The sequence below is a fragment of the Thermobia domestica genome, chromosome 2 (genome assembly GCF_964235325.1).
Source record: "Thermobia domestica chromosome 2, izTheDome1.hap1.1, whole genome shotgun sequence".
Taxonomy (NCBI): domain Eukaryota; kingdom Metazoa; phylum Arthropoda; class Insecta; order Zygentoma; family Lepismatidae; genus Thermobia; species Thermobia domestica.
This window is the reverse complement of record NC_137455.1, coordinates 277,705,066-277,726,142: the sequence shown is the minus strand read 5'-3', so window position 1 is coordinate 277,726,142 and position 21,077 is coordinate 277,705,066. Positions and strand designations below refer to the sequence as shown.

The 21,077-nt window shown below is 37.3% G+C and overlaps 1 protein-coding gene across 3 annotated transcripts in view; it reads left to right on the top strand.

Moving 5' to 3' along the window:
- kuz (zinc-dependent metalloprotease kuz) overlaps positions 1-21,077 on the top strand; it is a 163,245-nt gene that overhangs the window by 105,878 nt on the left and 36,290 nt on the right. For all 3 annotated transcript variants that reach the window (XM_081748743.1, XM_081748742.1, XM_081748741.1), the window contains exon 11: positions 17,377-17,610. In XM_081748743.1, coding sequence (XP_081604869.1) covers positions 17,377-17,610 — 234 coding nt within the window. The remainder of the gene's footprint in view (positions 1-17,376; positions 17,611-21,077) is intronic.

Here is a 21,077-nt window from a genome sequence, read left to right as displayed (position 1 = left end):
TAATTGTAGACACAGAAGTACCTGTTGTAATTGCTGGACGTTTATTGGCACAAATGATAGGGGCAATATTTTGCTTACTTTTAGTTTCTTGTTCACAGAAGTCGAAACTTTAGTAATGATTTCCCTTTCTTCCGTGTTCATTGTTTTGTCTTTTCCCCCATGTCCTTGCAAAGATTCGTGCCACAAGTAAACTATTCAACCACGATAAAGAAACAAATAAATAAAATGTCAGCAGTAACAACAAATCAGCAATTAACAACAGAGTATTAAAAACACGAACAAATAAAGCAAACTAGAATAACAATTCTGCAGCCGATACACCACAGCTACTAATCTAACAACTCAGTGCGACAGTAAATTAAATTTCAAATAGTATGTCCCTCTCAAAACCTTTCTAACAGCCTGATCGTCCTCTTTAAGCTTGCCAACGTTGGAAATTAGTAGCACGGGATTTAGTGTACCGAATTATTCATTTTTCAACAACAATTTGTTTCAATTACTATGTTCACTTGCTTCTATTATGCATGGTTTCTGAATTATGTAAGTAAAGGACACTGCACCAAAAAACAATACCTTATTATTTGGAAATACGATTGTGGTTTTCAATTGGTACTTCCCTCGTGTAAATTTTCGAAGGTTAATGTACTATAAATTTACTGTACCATACTTGCAACTCTTGATACCTTATCCTTCCCACACGGAGAGGTTAACCATAAGCCACTTTTTACCCCCAAATTCTGCAAATAGAGTCGTCCTTTTTGCCACTCTTTACCCTGTCACCCTCTACACAGAGTTTTCTCGTGGCGCGTGGGCTGTAGTTTAGCAATAGTTAGAGGCTTCGTAGTTTGATCCTGTGGTTCTCGCTTTGTGTGTGGGAGAGATGGGTTCGGTTTCCGGTGAAAGATCATGTTGTTCAGTCCCATGTTAAGCTGTAGACCCATGTCTGTGTTTTTAAAACTAACTAGTAAAACTTACTAATCAATTTATTTGAGATTATTAAAGTAGATTGCTTATTAATCATAACTATTTTAGTAGCTTTGAATAAAATTTTGAAACAACATACTCATCATGACATCATAAAGTCATCGTTTTCAAGTAGCCTGATTAACTCAGTGAATATTGAGAATCACAAAAATTACCTACAATGTATGTAGGCAGCTTGACAAAATACAGGTATTTATACTAAGTAAAGCTATTTAGCTTTTAGTATTACCGACTCGTCTTCAGAGTTTAGGAAATAATTAAGCAGAGAAAAGATACTATAGAAAGAAATACCATAATGTGCCATACTGAAAGTGTATCATAGTGATGTAAGGTAAAAAGTGTACCCAGGTCAGGGTCGAAGCAGTTATAAAGATAACTCAAGAAAATTTGAAACATCTCTCGAAGAAAATAAGTAGAAAAAACTGAAGTTTTAACAACTGGAATGGAGGACTAATAAACGAAATGGAAAACAAAAAAATAATAAATAAAAAAAGTGATAATAGTAGTTGTGCCACTGCCATTATTATCGTAACTATAAGAAGGTATTGATGATAATAGTATACATCACTATATCATTACTTTCACCATCATTACTTATAATCGTCACCGCAACAACTGCTACTACAACTACTATATTAGGACTGACAATAACAAGTATTTAAAAAAAAAATGTGAGAGGAGTGGTTTAGTCTAGGTTCACGGGGTAACAGACAGAATTGAAATTGTGCGTGTGTGTGTACCTATATTTTACTAAGAGAAGACAAGTTTAGACAGAGAGGATTTTAAAAGTACAAATACTGAACGTTTGGACAAGGTTCAAATTGTGATAGCTTCTATATTCCGAGTGCGGGGAAATGTATATAGGTATTGCAAAATAAAAGATGATGGTTAATCCATATGCATAAAGGAGTTAGTTCTTCTCAATACAGAATGCACAACAGTAGGTGAATTGTAGAAGGTAGATTAGATTGGAAGGTAGATCTAACGTGCAGAAGGCGAAAATATTATACTTTGTGTGTTCAGGGTTGCATAAAGACCAAATCCATACTTTTAAAAAGAGCAGGGTTTGTATCTATATATTTGACATTGATTTGTAGTGTATACATTTTCTTAGATACAGGTCTTGCGGAAGTGTAGGAAAGGCTTTTTCGATTTGTGGCGATGAAGTATACGAAACACAGGTTCATGAGTTCGTGCACAGTTCGTACTAGAATGATGTGGGAAAAGATTCTTAATAATTGCGTTTTCAAAAGTGTAGGTTTTCCTTGTTAACTATGTATGTAGAGGACATAACAATTTTTTTTATTACTCTCTAGGAAAACACAGTGGGGTGGCAATAATGATGTAGCTGAATTTTGACCATCTGATGCCTTTTTGCTACGTTCCTTTTTTCTTCTTCTTTTCTTCTTTTCAATTCTTCGCGTTTCATCGGATGAAACAGTTAGCGAGAAAGCTTATAGGATGCTTTTGTAAATGTTATGCGATAATGTTTTTACTGTTTTATGCTAACGAGGAAACGGTCCCAAGTGTAAACAACCGATTTATCTGGGGTCCGGATATGTGTTACGGGAGACCAAAGTAGGATACACGTATTTTGGCGTTTGGGCCCATACGCAGAAATTTCCAAAATCAGGGGCCCGAAAGTGGCCATGCATGCTTTAACTAGGAAGCGAATGACGTTACTTGTGCACAACCGATTTGGCTGGGTTCCGGATATGTGTTACGGGAGACCAAAGTAGGAGAAACGTATTTTGGCGTTGGGGCACATACGAAGAAATTTCCGAAATATGGAGCCCCAAAGTGGCCTTACATGCTATAACTAGGAAGCGAATGACGTTACGGGACCCCAGCCAAATCGGTTGTGTACAAGTAACGTCATTCGCTTCCTGGTTATAGAATGTAGGGACACTTTGGGGCCCCGTATTTCGGAAATTTCTGCGTATGGGCCCAAACGACAAAATACGTGTCTCTTACTTTGGTGTCCTGTAAAACATATCCGGACCCCAGCCAAATTGGTTTTGTACAAGTAATGTCATTCCCTTCCTAGTTATAGCATGTAGGGCCAGTTTGGGGCCCCGTATTTCGGAAATTTCTGCGTATGGGCTCAAACGCCAAAATATGTGTCTCCTACTTTGGTCTCCCGTAACACACATCCGGACCTCAGACAAATCGGTTGTTTACAAGTAACGTCATTCGCTTCCTAGTTATAGCATGTAGGGCCACTTTGGGGCCCCGTATTTCGGAAATTTCTGCGTATGGGCCCAAACGCCAAAATACGTGTCTCCTACTTTGGTCTCCCGTAACACATATTCGGACCCCAGCCAAATCGGTTGTTTACACTTAGGACCGTTTCCTCGTTAGACTGGAAAAATTGTTATCCTTCGTTTTTCATTACAATTTGGCCATGAAATAAACGCCTGAGAGATATGCAACCCTTGTGCACAATTATATTGTGTTGGAATGCATAATGCGTAGGATATGATGCTTTACTTTTTTAAAAATTTCAACACTTCCAGTGTAACCGTAAATATGTAATAAAGAAATAATGGCCATGTTTTTTTTAAAAAAAATATTCAGTTAGAACTGGACAATCTACGCAAAATTTGCAATCGATCAGTGAAAACGTCATCTTTCTAGAGCCTGTAGTTTCCGAGATCTCACTGTCGAAAGGATTTGCCACAAACATATAAACGTCCACAAAGGTATAGTTTAAAAAACTCCAGATATGGCAGCATAATTCATTTGCATTTATTTCGGAGAAGGCTTATTAAAAGGCAAAGGCTTTGAACAATAATTTAAAAGGATAAACTTTGTGAATGACATTACTTGCCAAATTGGTTTTGTACAAGTAATGTCATTCCCTTCCTAGTTATAGCATGTAGGGCCACTTTGGGGCCCCCGGAAATTTCTGCGTATGGGCCCAAACGCCAAAATATGTGTCTCCTACTTTGGTCTCCCGTAACACATATCCGGACCTCAGACAAATCGGTTGTTTACAAGTAACGTCATTCGCTTCCTAGTTATAGCATGTAGGGCCACTTTGGGGCCCCGTATTTCGGAAATTTCTGCGTATGGGCCCAAACGCCAAAATATGTGTCTCCTACTTTGGTCTCCCGTAACACATATCCGGACCCCAGCCAAATCGGTTGTTTACACTTGGGACCGTTTCCTCGTAAGTATTCGTTTTCGGTGCCTCTCATTTAGTTGTATATATTTAGAAATAATTAGGGATTTTAGGAAAGCTTATGTACAGTTGTGCGTTAGAATTAAATGGGTTGTTTAAAATTTTAAAAATCCTATAATCCCATCTGCAAATTATACTATTTGTCACATTGGCAAGTAAAAGAGATTTGGAACACACGAAGAAAAGTGCATTTGCATTGTAGATTTGAAGCTGTTTGAAATAACATTGAACTGATGAGCTTGGCAAGGCGGTAGGAAAACTGTCACTTTATAAGTGGTAGAAGGAAGTTTCTGCAATATTGGAAGCTCTGCACAAAAATGTTTGTTATAGAACATCCTTACATGCTGACAGTTTTTTCTTTCTCTAATCAGTCAAGGCTTAATACTACAATGTACGCATATCTGTACATATATCTTTAAAAGGAAAGAAGTAGTCTGGATGTATGTTATAAAGAAGATCCTGTTGTACCTATAGTGAAACTCAGGTATATTCTATTGCAGATGTAGAGCTGTAACATGAATCTTTTTATTCTTAATCATTTTAATATCTTAAATTATTGTGGTTTATCATGTAGTTTAGAAGTTTCCTACAAATGATATATAAGCTCGTGCTAGGAAAAAATCTGTACCTTGAAAAGAAAATGCACTTAATCTGATTACATGATATTAAGTCTTAAGTTCTGTTTTCTTGCTTTAAACTTTTTGTAGAGAGAGCTGAGTCGCGTACAAATGGCCAAGTTTACCACCTCAGTAGGTAAAGAAAAGCCACAGCGCCTTCATATGTTGGATTTTGTATGCCCACCAAGACATGGAATTCTGTTGTTTGTTCCGTACAGGATTCTGTTGTGTACTATTTGAGAGATCAAGAAACAAAAAACAAAATATTATTACTTTTTTTTTCCACGCCGGGCAGGATCTTCATGCAGTGAAATCATAGCGCCTTCTTGAGGAACCTAAGCCAATGAAAACCATAAGATTGGCATGTAGTTGACACTAAGCTGTCCAGAAATGGAAGAGCAGCTCCAGTGGCATTTTCTGGGAGAAGCCAACTGGAGTTTCAATTGTATGATAAGCCTTTGTTCATGCGAACCAGGTTTCGGTATGTGCCTGGTAGCACTTTCGTGTAAATTGGCTGGAGGTAGTAGTAGTCTGAATTGGTGGGTATTTAATCTCCGCGATTCTGATTTTCAATTTACCGTTGTAACAGTACCCTGTCATGACTATGAGGCTGTTTGAGAAGGTTTATTTGTATTAATACAGAAATTCATTGGACCTTTCCGATCTGCTGAGATTTTTTTTTTTTTTTTTCAGTTGGAAAGATAATCATGTGTCTTATCTAGGGTCGCAACAAATTTAATCGTCTTCTGTCAAATGGTGCTCGTACAGTCTTGTACCGATGATCGTTAGTAAGCTAATGGTTGCAATCTTTGAATATCTGGAGCTCTAACTGTAGACGCAGAGTATGAGTGACGTTACTCTGGGACATGTTCAAATAGACGTTGAGCTGTGAGACGTTATTACAAAGTTGTTTTAATAGACCATTATGCGAAGTGTTTACTCCATAGCCAGAAGGACCTATACATACTTGCTTGCAGACTCCTTGATGGACGAATCATAGCCATCAGTTGAAACTTCTTGAAACTAGTTTATGATAACTTAAGCTGCGGTCAGCTGATGTTGCATCTATTGCATTTGCTGGGTTCCTGAGCGTGGATGACTGAAAAATCGTGGAAAAGTTCCATGATGTAACCACTGCAAAATCGATTCACTTTCAGGGGCTTACTAACATCTAACTTGTCCTAATAGGATGGTAGCTGTAGAACTCTGTTAGTGTGCATGCTTAGCCTTACTGGATTAATCCGCTCTCATCATAGGGGTAGAGAGTTAGTACTTGTAACTGTACGCGACTCAGCCATTTCTCTTTTTCTGTTCCTTTTAAATGTGTTACTGACGTAGGCAAGCAATCCAAAGGGCATCGGAAGCAGTAGTCGTTGTAGTGGAGAATTGGACCAACACTTTACTTTCTGGGCGAAAAAGAAAGTAATTGTTTTGTTTTATAAATTTAATTTACCCGTTTTCGTTCTATTTTTTTGCCCTTTCTTTTGTTCTTATCTTTTCATTAACTTTTTCTTGTACTTCTTTACAGGCTTCTATTCTACAAACTAATTCTCTTGATAGATTTTAACATTTTAACTATTCTGATTGAACTGTTATGTGCCATGTGCATCAAACTGTGGACTCCAAGCGTAAGAACGTTTCCTTTTCCTTTTGTAAAAAGAAAAAGGATGGCTAGAAATAGTAATATGCTATTCGTAACGGGAAGGGTATAGTGGATTGTCGTCTAGAGGTGGACTATTTCACAATGTAATGTAGTAGCTGAAATGTTAGGATTCATTTCTGCTTTATATTGCTTATTTATAAAAGCTTGTATGAAAAGCTTCAAGTGAAACAGATAAGCTGTAATTGTATAATAAATGGAAGAGTCGCACGCTGTTACAGAAGTTGCAATAGTGGCAGAGTATCGTACAAGTTAATCGTTGTCAACATATAGCTACATGTTGTTAGCTAAGGTGGATCATAAGTGTGTTCAAGCTTGCAGCTGAGTTTGTTGAAGCTGCTCTACAAATACCTATATGGCTAATTTTTCTTCCTACAGCCATTAGCAGTAAGTGGGGCTCAGAATTAGCTTAAGTACATTACTTTTCTGAATAACAACTCGAGAAAGAATGCCTCTTCTCTCGTACCACGGTCCACAATACCGAAAGTTTCGGTTGTGAGATATTTGACCCTCTCCATGCTTCTCCGTTTCTGTGGCGTTTGATCCACGATTCAGTGCTAAGGCGCTCTCTTGTGGCTAAGCGGTTAGCGTACGCGCGTTTGACGTAGGAGACTCGGGTTCGATTCCCGGCGGGAGCTCATGTTCGGATTCCACGTTAAGCTGTAGATCCACGTCTCATATAGCCTCACTGCTGAAAGGGACGCTAAACTTAAATCCAGTGCCAAGGCTGTATGAGACCATGGACCTATATTTAGCATGAGATCCGAATCATAAATTCTCACCGAGAATCGAAACCCATCGTGCATGTAACGCGAGAATGTTTATCATACAGCCACTAGAGAGCTTCTCCCATGGAATTGTGGTTGTCAGTATCGATATTGTATAATGTTATTATTCGGAAGAGAAATATACTTCGGAAGAGAAGTTGTTCGATAGCATATTGTGAAGAGTTTAAAGTATTTGTAATACAGCTCTTTGCATTCTCCTCTACAAATACATACTTCATCATTGCTTGCATCACGTATTTCTGTTCTGTACGCATATGTTAACAATGATCAACTTGCACAATACTCGGCTGTAGAGCTGTATGAAAATTTCCAATTGTTGGAAAAAATGCGATGTTGTAGACTCTTTTCTGTGTTTCATTTGAAGGTACATTATACATTTATAATTGACAGTATAACCTTAATCTGTATTCCAAATATTACAAAGTAGATACTTTCGAAAATGGTTGTATACGTAGAAGGAAGTACAACAGACAGTAGTGCTAACTTGCAGACCCCAAAGGAGTTTTTTTTTTAATATACTAACTTTTTATGCGCAAAATTATCAAATAAAATATGTTATTGAACATCGTAGTGTCTATAGATTAACTGATTAAAATGTCTTGATATATCAGTATATTCTTTTTTCTTTTCTTCTTGTAATATCTTCTAGATGTTTCTTTAGCCATACTAATGAAACAAAACTTTGTAATATAATAGATTGGTAACAAACGATATCCAGTAATAGAAGGGTAAAGTGTATACATACGTAAGTCACAAAGTTACAGTAAAAGTTCTGCGTAGGTAAACGTTAGGAGAGGAAGAGAAATATTAAAAGTGGCATATAGAAACGTGCTTTAGCTCATGATTTAGACGGTAATGTTCGAAGAACTTAATTGAATACATTACTAAGTGATATGTTTTTGTTTCTTATTGTGGAATCGAATGAAACGAATCCAGACTAAGGGTAGACCGAGAAGAATGTGGAATAGATAATATTGAATACGTGCAAAAGTTTTACCCGTTTTTGGTATGCAATTATAGAAGATGATAGGCTTCCATATAAACGACTTTGAAATATTCACTGACCTATGACATTCCACCCTTTCACCACCGGTTGTTTTCTGTGAAGACCAGCATTCTTGACAATTGCCTTACAGCCCACTCTCCACAAAAGAAGATTTATTTGCATGTGTACAAGGTGTATTTTATTCCACTCCTGCTGAGTCCACAGCCTGGAAACTGCACACCTTACGACGATAAAGGCGGTGTTTAAGAAATCCAAAAAGACACAGTAGTCCATTGGGCTTGTATCGGAACCCGTTACTAGATTGTCAGTGAAGGGAAAATCACGAACCCAGTTCGAAGCTTCCATCCGCCTGTGGAATGCTGGCGATAATTTATTGGTGACTGCAAGTCTTGGTCTGATGGAGTTTCACCCGCTTGACGTTCGTTTCGTACAATGTAGGGATTATGTTGTTGCATATTTTCGTCAAAACATGTTCCTGATCACACTCATCATTGTTTTTTAAATTGTTGGTAACGTGATGTAGTTTTAATTTTCCCCTCTAACAAAATCCATTGCTCGAACCTTTCAACAATTGGTCAGATATATCTATGCTTTGTCTTCTGTGACTACAAAGTTTAATTGATCGATCGGCAGATGGGGCTTGTACAGCTTTGTGCAGTTAGATTTCCGTTTGTACATTAATTTTAGCGCATGGACATTCACCTTATTGACCATCTTGAGATGTAAATTTTTATGAATATGGTGGTGAGTAGAGGTTGGGTAGGACACTCGGAACCGAGAAATCCGGGTTCGTGGCACTTCTTAATTATGTTGTAAAAGTGAAGTATGTCGAAAAGTGCTACAACCGCAGAATCTATTTACTTTTGGCGTCTTAGACTTTGCACTACATTGCTAGCATACACGTCATTCATATATATATATATATATATATATATATATATATATATATATATATATATACAGAGAGAGAGAGAGCTTTCTGAGTGGTGCAACTTTCACATATCCGCGCTGCGAATAAGCTGTACCGTGTCCGTTTCATCTCGCCTACGTGGAAGCCTATAAATCTCCGTTGAAATATGAGCAACAGAAACGATGACTTACAACTGTACTTAATCGCCACTGTAATCGATAATTTCTTACTATCTTTGATAGCAGAAGATGAGTCGTGAGGTTTAGAGTAGAAGTCTTGTACGAGAGTTTTTACAACCTCCACATCGTCAAGAGTTTCCATGAAAAGGAATTCTGTAATGCGCGGAACAAGTATTAGCCGGTAGGTGCCGAGTGAGGAGAATAGGGCGGGTAATATAAAACCTTCGAACCAAAATTCATCAATTTCTAACATGTTACAAGAGCGCCATTTAACCTGGAGCCATGATGGTGGATGTCCTTGGCGATTGACAAGTCGGGCCGCTTCGATCGCAGTGCTGTTCGCAATCTGTCCAACTGGTCACAGTAGAAGATAGCAATAATGGTTTGATTAGGGTTAAAGATCTTCCAATAATTGTTCCTTTGACATCTCACCATCCTATTAACAATCATGGGATAAGTGCTGATTTGGGTGTCGATGATGACCGCGCCGAAACGCGACAGACAGTCCTGCACGTAATTCTTTTCTCATTGCGCATGACAATACATACAACGAACTAGTCATTATTGTACCGGGAAAAGATAGCAGCTTTCCTGTTTCGTTGATTTGTACTCAGTTGATGAGGAACAGAATGATCACACTGTGTGATGAAACAGCGACAGCACTCTGAGTCGTCATTTGACCGTTGTCCTGTGTTCCTGGAAGGTATCGCTAATTCGACTACAGTTGGCTTCGGACTGCTTACGACTTGGTCAGATTCTTCTTTGAGAAACATTGCTGACTGTTCAGCCGTGGTTTGTGTTGACAGTTTATGTCTCCGTCCCAGAATTGTAGAAAACGACGGTAGTATGTGCTATTAACTGCATTTATTTTTCTATACTTGCCAGACATTGCGGCAGGCTTCTTCCGCGCATTATTGCCTTTGTCGAAGTCAAAAAAATAAATAGTGGTAATATGTTGCCTATTAATATCAATTTTGCCCACACGATACTCTCTTTGAGACATCCTCGTCCACACTCACCATCTGTTACTGCTATAAAATTTTACCCAGTAACACATTAGCAACGCCATCTATAACGTCGATACTCCGCTAAACGAGACCTGTCAAAAACGGATGCAACTTTACCATATATACCTAGTATGAAGATGGATATTAGATGAGAAATAACCATCCTTATGACGGTCTTACACATCCCAAAAGAGGAAATCGTGTTTTAGCACACGAGAAAAAATTATTAACTTCCGTATCGAAAGAGTCAAAATGTAGGCCACCTAGAACGAAAAATATCGCAAAACCTATTTTTGCCACTAGATGAAAAAATAGACTAAAAATAAAAGTGGGTAGAATTAAGAATAGAATATGATTGAAAATAATACAACAATTAAAAATACCATTTCTGCATAACTTTGTATGCACTGACGTCAATTTGAAGCATATTCTACACACACACACACATATATATATATATATATATATATATATACAATCACTTCATTGCCAAGGTAATTATTCAGAATCTTTGATAATAAATAAACTTTCCACTCCCGCTACACAAATATTAAAATACCTATAACTTGGCATAATTGAAGAAAACTAAAATACACATTGCATACACAAAGAACAATTCACGTTTAGCAAACGTTTTATTTAAGCAGGGGTGCCCACAAGGGGGGGCTATGACGCAAACTGTGTCATTGAAATATTTGGGGGGGTTAAAAATCTATATAAATATGTTTGATGGGGGGGGGGCAAAATTAATCGAAAAGAAGATTTTTTCATGGAAGAACACCTACGGATAGACAATTGGTGGGGTGCGTCATGGACATAAGGGGGGGTACCACTGATTTAAGTATGAGTAAAACTAGTTACATGTTACCTTACTGTGGTAAATTGGGAAATAAAAATTTAGTATACATATTATATAAATGTACATGTTTAATATGTTGACATTGTATCGGACCTTCTGTAGATAATTAAAACAAAAGTTTGTTAACATTGTTACACATCTTGCTTCTGGCTCCTGCTGTCCGCCGACTGTTGTTTATTCACTCTTACCTTCCTGTCCTACTCTCGATCGGCTAACCTCGTTGAAGGGAGTGCTTGCTAGGGAAAACTTCTATATTGTTTTGAATTTCACATCGACTGCTACAGTTGGTGAAATACCCAGTTTGTCCTGTACGTACTAAGGGGCAGAGACAGTGGAATCTACTCCAAACTGGATATAACTATTGCGACAAGCAATAGACAAACAAATTACGAAATAAGAAAGAAATTTACAACTTTCGTAAGCACGCTACATTGTCTTTTATGTCCCATTATAAACTGCAATGAAAACGAGTTTCCATAGTGACACCTTGATTCAATTGACATGGCATAGGATACGATTCTGTAGCGAGGTCTTATGCGACGATAAAGTTTCGAATTTCTTAAGCTTTAGAGTTCTTTTTGATTGGCTGTATGAAACATGTCTGGAATGACATAGTTTTAGAACATTCAGTGAATCACGTTGCGCAAATTGGAGAAATACTTCAAATTATTGAAAAAATTATATCTGCTTGAGTAATATGAAGATGACATGTTGATAATGTAGATACTTTCTTGTATGAAGAAGTCTTGGTTTCTTGAATGTGGTTATAAACTAGGCTGTCCTTATGATTATAAACGAGACTGCTCTTTCGCTATAACACATTGTTTATCGTATTTTGATTTTTTAAGCAAAAGTACCGTAATTAATTTAGGTATTTTTGGAAAGAACTACTACCTACTTCATGTATTATTTAAATAAGCAGTTACGACGAACAGTTAACGTGAAGTGTTGTATAAATAATGTAGTGTATGAATATATATAAAATATAGTTATCATCATGTAAAAAGTACAATCTTCCAGATTAAGATGGCTTAAACCAACTTTCGCCCTCAGATTAGCTCTGGTGCGATGTGGATTTTTTTCATTCGCTCAGCCGCGTGTGTTCTCAGTCGGTTATATTGAACATTCAAAAATCGACGAATTATCATCATTGCGAATGGTTCATAGTTGTATATTTTTTCTTTATTTGAAAAAAAAAATGAAAAAGATACGATGGAATGTAGTCATAAAGGTCGCAAATGGTAGCAAGTGGAATATTACACCATTCCGCGTTCAGTGCATCATTTAATGCCGAGAGAAATTAGCGCCGGATTCGTGTCTCTAAAACAGATTAGAGACATTCGGCATTCGGTTATGTTCTGGTCCGGGGATTGGGTTGGCCAGGAAGGTGTACAACTTTATCCCGATATTTCTCAGACCATGCCGCAATAGTTCCAGCTGTGTGAATGGGTGCATTATCACCCTGGATATGGCGTCATTGTCTAGAACGTTCTGGAGTATATGATTCTATGGTCCCATAAAATAACGATATAATCATGGACAGTTATGCGACCGGTAAGCGTCAGGACAAGACCCTCTTGCGACTCAGCATTGCAGAGCCGCCGTTATGTTCAATAGTCGGGCGGAGACACTGCAGATCATACGCTTCTTTGGGCGTCCGCCACGTATAAACATGGTTCTTGGCTTGAAATAAAAACAATGGCTCATGCGACCATATCACACGTTTCATCATCAGCAAGTATGTTGTATGTTCGCGGCATCATTGACGTTGTGCCACAGCGTTATAGTCCTCTATCAGCAGTTTCGTCCGTACAAGCCAACACCATATGTCTATATCACGCAACTGGCGGCGGACTGTGATTGTCGACACAGACCGTGGGAGGTGCTGATAGATAATCAGCTTTAATGCTCAACGTGACGTTCACTGACGATTTTATTCCGACCATGTTTCTCTTCCCCAATATGGTTGTACCATGAGTTTTGTAGACCTGCTCAGGGATTATCCTTTCAGAACAGATCAACACATTTCGAACTTTCATCACGATCACCCCACACGATTTGCCTATTTAGAAACCAGAGAGCTCGCCAATTTTACCCTATCGTTATTTGCTCAGTTCACTACACAGTGCCATTCTAGTGCTCCTTATGTTGTAGTATAAAGTTTGTCCTAACACACGACCACCAACAGCCCTGCGATGGTGGCCGCCACCTGACCGGTGTCAACCAAATTCTAATGTGTTTCTATCTTCAAGTGTTTTTGTTATGATAACCATATATATATATAATATGTATAATTGTGTACAGAGTGGGCCACTTATCTTGGTACGCTCTTGTAAGATTTAAACCAATACATAAAAAATGTTAGAATTTCATATCATGCATATATAAAAAGGAGAACATTCTGACCCGCGTAGCATAGTCACTAACGCTGTCGCCTTTGGTGCGAGTGGTCGAAAAAGTGAATAAAACCTTTTCAGTCCAGCTATCCTGAGTGAGGTTTCCTTTCATTCAGACCAGGCAATTTTGATAATGGTACCTAGTATAATGGTTCGAGCCCGCTTCCTTCCCCAATTCTTCGGATATTGTGATTGCTGAGGGATGTCATCCCTCATAAGTGACGAGCAAAAATGTAAATAGGTGCCGAGAGCCCAGAAATCTAATTCGTAATTCTAATCCTAAGGAAAATATATTTCGAGATGCTATGCAATACCACCAGATTAACAGCGTTGCGAACCTAACACACAGGCTTGTTTTTTAAGTAAGTACCGTTTTGAAATTCAACCGCTGCAGCACTGCGGTCGGCATCGCGCGCATGCGCGCTGTATACCATCTGTTGGCAAGCCACAGACGCCATTACGGAAATATTCGACCTTGTTTGTTTGTGAGTAGCTAAAATGCCTCCGCCGATTGAAAGAGTGTGAAATACGCGCTGTGATTCATTTTCTTACTGCTAAAGACGTGAAAGCGACTGAAATTCATTGCCAGGTTAGTGAAGTGTGTGGAGAAAACATTATGAGAGATGGAATGGCACGGAAATGGTTTAGAACATTTAAAGATAGCCGCAAGAATGTTTATGATAAGGAACGAAGTGGGTGACCTTCTGTCATCACTGAAGACTTGATACCGAAAGTTGACGAAAACGTGAAAGAGAACAGACGCTTTACGATTTCGTCGTTATCGTTTCGTGCCACGGCAGCGATAATAAGGTCAAAACGGTCGTGTTGCAGTGGTTGTTAAATCAGGTGGCAGACTTCTACGAGGATAGTATTCCTTGTATACGATACGATAAGTGTTTTAATGTTAGTGGAAACTGTAGAAAAGTAGATTAAATAAATGAAATGAAATCTTTCAGTTTTACGTCCCACGGTTATACCGGTTAGGCTAAAGAAGACGGTGATTATGAGAAATGAGTGAAATGGTGGAATAAAGAAAGTGGGAGGAAACGGGAGAACCCCGAGAAAACCCACGAGCACGGTGTTTGTCCATCACAAAGTCCACACGGCGCGAGCTGGGATTGAACCAGGGACCCCAAGCACCGGAGGTGAACGCTCTACCACTGAGTCACCGCGCTCCCGAAAGTAGATTAAGGTACAGGCTTTCATGTAACAATAGAATTGTTACGAAAAGTATACTTTTTTATAATTTCAAAATGGAGCTTATTTAGAAAACGCACCTCGTACTTTTTAAGTAACACGATGTCATATTATTACATATTTCAAATCTACATGTCAACCGAAAACTTACAGTACAATACTTATTATTCACTGTTATACATTGTTCTTCAGTGTTGCAAGCTGAGAATGCTACAGTATCACAATCATCGAAAAACAACCAAACTTTGGAGGCTTCTACAACAGTAATTACATGAGTGAGACGGATAGGGCAGTGCACATTTAAAGTACCTTACAGTCAAATACTGTGATCTTGATACGAAGTATTTCGAATACATTGGATCAAATTTGTAAGGAATTGAAAAGTTGACTTCTTTCAAGAGACTTGATTTTGAAAACTGCTTAGATATATGAAATCTTTTAAGCATTACGTCCCATGGTAATGCCAACTAGGCTAAAAGAGACGGTAGTAATGAGAAAGGAATGAAATGCTGGAATGGAAGAAGTGGGAGGAAACGGGAGAACCCCGAGGAAACTGACACACACGCTGTTCGTCCAACACAGGATTTACTTGGAGCGAGCTGGGATCGAACCAAGAACCCCACGCACCAGAGATGAACGTTCTTCCACTGAGCCACCGCGGCCCCTTGCTTAGATAAGTACCACATTTAATACATACATGGTTTTCAATGGATGTAAAGGTTGTAATGTCATTTACAACAATTTGATATAGCAACCCTTTCCGAAGATATGGCAAACACAGGTAAACTTTGTAACTTACTGAAAACTATGTTATTCCGAAAACTTATCTTAATTATAATTACCAAAAACTGTTATAATTTTATATAAGAAAAGAAAAGGAACAATTGTGTAAAAAAAAGTTCCCACAAATACACCATTTTAAGCAGTATAATAATATTTACCAATGCTTTTCATGTATCTGACAATCAGTTTGCTATAAACCGCTTCATGGTCTGTTAAAACCATCTACGTGATTAGTGTGTGATACATATCGAAGCACTTTTTTGAAATAAAGTGCTTCGAAAAAAAAAATCAAATTTTCAATTCCTTGTAACCTTGTTCCTGTTTATTCAATAACACGTCATATCATGTCGTAGTCATTGTGATTAAAGTACTTTGGATGTGCATTTTCCCGCAGTTTCATTTTTTTTATTACTGTTTTAAAAGCTCCAAAGTTTTTATGCTTGTGTTAATGGAGCGTAATGTAGTTTGTAACACTGAACAATAAATCTGATACTGTAAGTTTTCATTAAAGATGTAGATTTGTAGTGTATAATAACCTGACGTAGTGCCATTTAAAAAAAAAAAAAAAAAAAAAAGAACTTTATGTTGGTTTAGCAATAATGGTAACCTGGTAGTATTGAAGAGTATATCAAACAGTGTACTCCTGCCTATTATTTTCTTAGTACTAAATTTCAGCGTATTTTATATATTAGTTTAAATGTTACAAGGACGTATCAAAATAAATAGTCTACCTATATATATATATATCTTCTCAGTACAAAGTTGTAAATATTCCGTAGTTTGATTTCATATAGAAAGTAAAAGAATATTGTAAATACTGAAATTAAAGAAAACTTATACGAATTATGGGAACCTATATTGTATATTAATTGCAAGATTGTATATGCTTGGTGTAGGCTTGACAATTGAGAAGTCACTCTTTTTATTTTATTAGTCGAATTACTCTCTACAATGACATTCTTATATAGTAAGACTATCCATGGCTTTGGATTGATTATTTTAACAAAAGAAACTCTGACCAAAGCTTAAAACCCACTTTATTTTAAATTATAAGTTGTAACGGTTTCGGATATCTAACATATCATTTATTGTCGATAGTGTCTGAAGAAGGATATGTTAGATATCCGAAACCGTTACAACTTATAATTTAAAATAAAGTGGGTTTTAAGCTTTGGTCAGTGTTTCTTTTGTTAAGACATTCTTATGTACGAAAGTTGAAATTTTAAGATCAGTTGAAATTGTGTTAGATATTTAAGTAGAGTATTCAAGGTTTTTTCCCCCCACTTCTTGTTTTGTATTTTCCATACAAATACGAACTTAAATAGAAGCCCAAAATAAACTTACCCAATGAAAGTTGTTTATTGTTTTATACACTTACTTCAGATAATGTTGAGAATACCTTAAGTATTCTCTGGCACTTCATGTAATAAAGAAAGCGATTATTTGGCGAACTAATTTTTTGTTCGTTGTTTGTTATCTTATTATTTTATGTACACTTTGAATGCACTAAGCAAAACCACCATGCACTTTTTTTTTTTTTTTTTGTAACTTTTTCTATTTGTAGTAATACTCGTCCTTTATGAAAACATCAATACAGAAATAAATTTGTTGGAGTTTTCCATAATCGTATTAATTACACAAAAAATGAAATTACAGTAATGTGACCATGGATTGTGCGTGTGTTTCGTTATAATTTACATTTATCTCAAAAAGTAATCATATACATTTGTGTGTTCATTTTCATTTACTTATTTAAGACCTTCGTAGCTTGTTCCAAATTTCAACATATGAATTTTTCTATTGCAGCTGTGCATCAACGGCGAATGTGTGGGATCCATCTGCTTGGAATGGAATCTTACTGAATGTTTCCTAACAAGTAGCATCATTCCAAACATTGACAAACGAAAGTTATGCGAGCTTGCTTGCCAGAATGGAACAGACCCTTCCACCTGTCGGAGTACAAGTGAATTTGCTCACGTCGTAGGACTTCCGCCAGGAGGCATCAGCCTTCGTCCAGGCTCGCCTTGTGATAACTTCCAGGTGAGAAATAATTATTTTAGTTTCTATTTATAGGAAATCTACTTGATCTTACAAGGTGATCCATATTAACCATTACCGTTTTATTAACTTGAAAATTTTAAACAAATATGTGCAATTAGATGTTAATTACACAGTGAAGTATAAGATAATCACTTTGTCAGCAAATACTGAAATGTAGTGTAAGATACTCCTGTAAACCGAATTAAACCCGTCGCAAAACTTTTTCTGATATTTATTGGAGTGTATGAGCAATAATGTTGTTAACTTGATTCCTGAGGGGTTTTAATATGCTGAAGATCCCTTCACCGTATCCTTCAGGTAGCCCAATTCACAGTCCAAATGATGTTTTGAGACCATAGGTTTCTGAAGTTACATAGTCACCAAGTAACTAGTTATGAGTATCATGGAGGCACAACCTTTTCGGAATGTAGTAGTCTTTCGACAATATGAGTGGGATTTTCGGTAACCTAGTGTCTGCTTTTGAGTATAGATGTAGCTCTGTAGGTGAAACCACGCTTTGTCCATAAATTGTGTTATAAAGAGAACGTTTGGATGTAAAATAACAAAAGTCTGGCAATAACGCATTCATTTTTCCGTGCCTGTTTACTGTAGTTTATGCATTGCATGCATTTTATATGGTCGAGTATTTGCTTGCTTTGCTATCCGTGTGAGTAGCAACTCTCTCTGGCTTAATGAGCGCAACGATTTCATTGCTAAATGAAGTAAACAGCATCCACAGAAACCTTGAGGTAACACAGACTGATAGAGCCCGTTCTCGAGCATTCTCACCATTAAAAGAATTGTTGGCCTGGTTTGCATATTAGAAACCTCAAATTCTGTTCGAAATATCTATTTTGTCTCAATCACGGAATTTATCAAGCTTTAATAAAGTTAATAATTTATTTTTCTCACTGATACTCACTAACGAAATTCCTTCGTGGTTGCCAGATTGATCCTTTTACAGTTACTCCAACAGTCAAGTACACTATGACGGTCATAACACAATCTAAAGTTAATAAAATGGTAAACGTTTACATCAGTCACCTCTGTATTTTGTCCTAATGCAATGATCGTTCTGTTTTCCAGTAAGATAGTAAAAGAATAAAAGTTTTCTGGTGTCTAGTTATTATTATTTATTTTCATTGAAAATGTACAATTTTTATTATTATTATTATTATTTCGCATACATCAAATATACTATTTTCGTTGAACTTTAACGTATCTTCTTAACAGGAAGCTATATGAGACCTAAACGTATAGTTTAAGATGGGATTCGAACTACCGTAATGTGTTCAATGTTCTCTCACATGTATGTACTCAGAAAATGCTACATCCTTATGTCAGTTGATATCTTAGTATTATACTGTTTAGACTTGGAGTACTTCTTTGACAGCAGTTGCAGTATAATACCTTAAATGCTTAGACGTAGTTTATGTACATTTTCATGGTGTAGAACGTTGGCTAAGTATAAAGTGGCATTATCGAGTAGTTTACTTTTGGCAATAAATAGATTAATACTTAAATGTTTAACAAGCGTTTCAGAAATATCCACACGCGTTTGGGATTGTTTTCTTATTTAGAATTTCCGATAATACTGGGATTGGTGTAAATGGCAGCGTTCACGTTTAAAGAAAAATGTTAGTTTAATAAAAGCGATAAGACCAGAAAGATTCGTTTCCAGATCCCTGTGGGACATTCTTACGTTCTAGCAAAGCGAAATACACAGTGTTGAAATATACTAACAATCAAAGGGGAAACAGTTTCATTACTTACTGGTTACTAAAAATTACACTTACCTTTTTCCTTGGAATATCTTTTCGGTTCTCTGTTGAACCGTAATAGCTTCCTTGGTAAAATCAATTCGCATTCTAATGCCACATGTCGAAGAGCTGTACATGTATCAAGTCAGTCCATTTGTTCTATTTTTAATTTTATTGAAATGTACATAAGTTGTGCCCGATAAGTAGTGACGATTTCGGGATGCATCTGCTGAAGAATGAGGATACATTTTGGTTGTCCCGTAGATTTGACTAGAATGTGGGTGAGAGGAATGGCACGGATACCTGATTTTTCTTCCTTTTGTTCAAAGTGCCGTATCCATACCTGATTGGTGTCCCTTCCATACAGAAAGAAATATCATGATGGTAATTGATGTCAGAACGTCAGATAATATTTGGAATTCGCCTTTATATTTAATACCACGTTCTCTGTAGAAAATTGCAGGCGGCCTCAGTCTGATGGTCATTTTTGAGGTACACATGCCCCGTCCAGTATGACAGCGTATTTCCATCTGTTGCCCACTAGATGTTGCTCGTAGAATCGTCGACAGTTAGTACGACGTTCTGCAATATGTTTTGACAAGAGATTCTAAACACTCCCTTTCGATGCTTTTCCAGTGACGCTTACACTTTCCGGATAGTAATTGATGTATGGCTCGAAACAGAACGGGATTGACTTGTTTCTGTCGTGCAGGATCACTTCACTTCTCGCATTTTTTGCATTTTTTAATACCCGTGCTGTGCCATTCTTGAACACGGGGGGAGCTTCCTCGTGGCTCATGGTTAGCGTAGGAAATCGTTTGAAGTAGGGGATCCGTGTTCGATTCCCGGCGGAAGCTCATGTAATTTGGATGCCACGTTAAGCTGTAGATTCGCATCCCATATAGTCTCACCTCTTAAAGGAACTCTAAACTCTAATCCAACTAACATTCGACACACTGAATCTACGTTTCCTGCACACTAGTAAGGGAGCTTACGGGAAGTATCCTGCACTTTGTGTTAAAAAGGTGCCACTCGGATATGTTGTTCCCCTGATCCAACTAAGCAGAAATCGAAGTGGCCCCACTTCGACAGGTGGCCAGAATCCAATATGGCGGCTATCAAAGATGGCCGCCTCTGCGAATTCATAGTGTTGGTTTTAGAGGCCTATATCTCCTTAACTAATAATCTAATCTTCGCTATTCAAAAACTAAACAACGTAGAAGATAACAGGGTCTAATAAATTAGCAAAAGGTTTTACCTAACACTGAAATTAACACCTACAGAAATTATTAAATTTTGAACTTTACATTTCTTATGATGGAGTTTACTCATATTTTTTAAAATAACAAGTAAACGGCTGGGATTATCGAAAAAGATGTCGTATATCTTTTTAAAGAGTGTTAAATTATCTTTCGTTTGGTGTATAGTTCGTTCAGATTGGTTAATAAACAACGAAGTTATGGCAATTTAAAGATTCGCGTTGAGTCGATTGATTTTCCCAAATTTCGAACGAGAGTACATTTACCGTAATAAAACATCACTGATGGATGCTGCATTGTACGAAACAAATCGTTCTTTTCTGATGTATTCTTCATAAGTACCACTTTCACCAGAAGCAGAAAGTAGCCTGACCAACAGGCCCGTATCCAGGGGGGTCTAGGGGGGCCGACTCCCCCTAAATTTTTGCTGGCCCCCTAAAATTTTAAC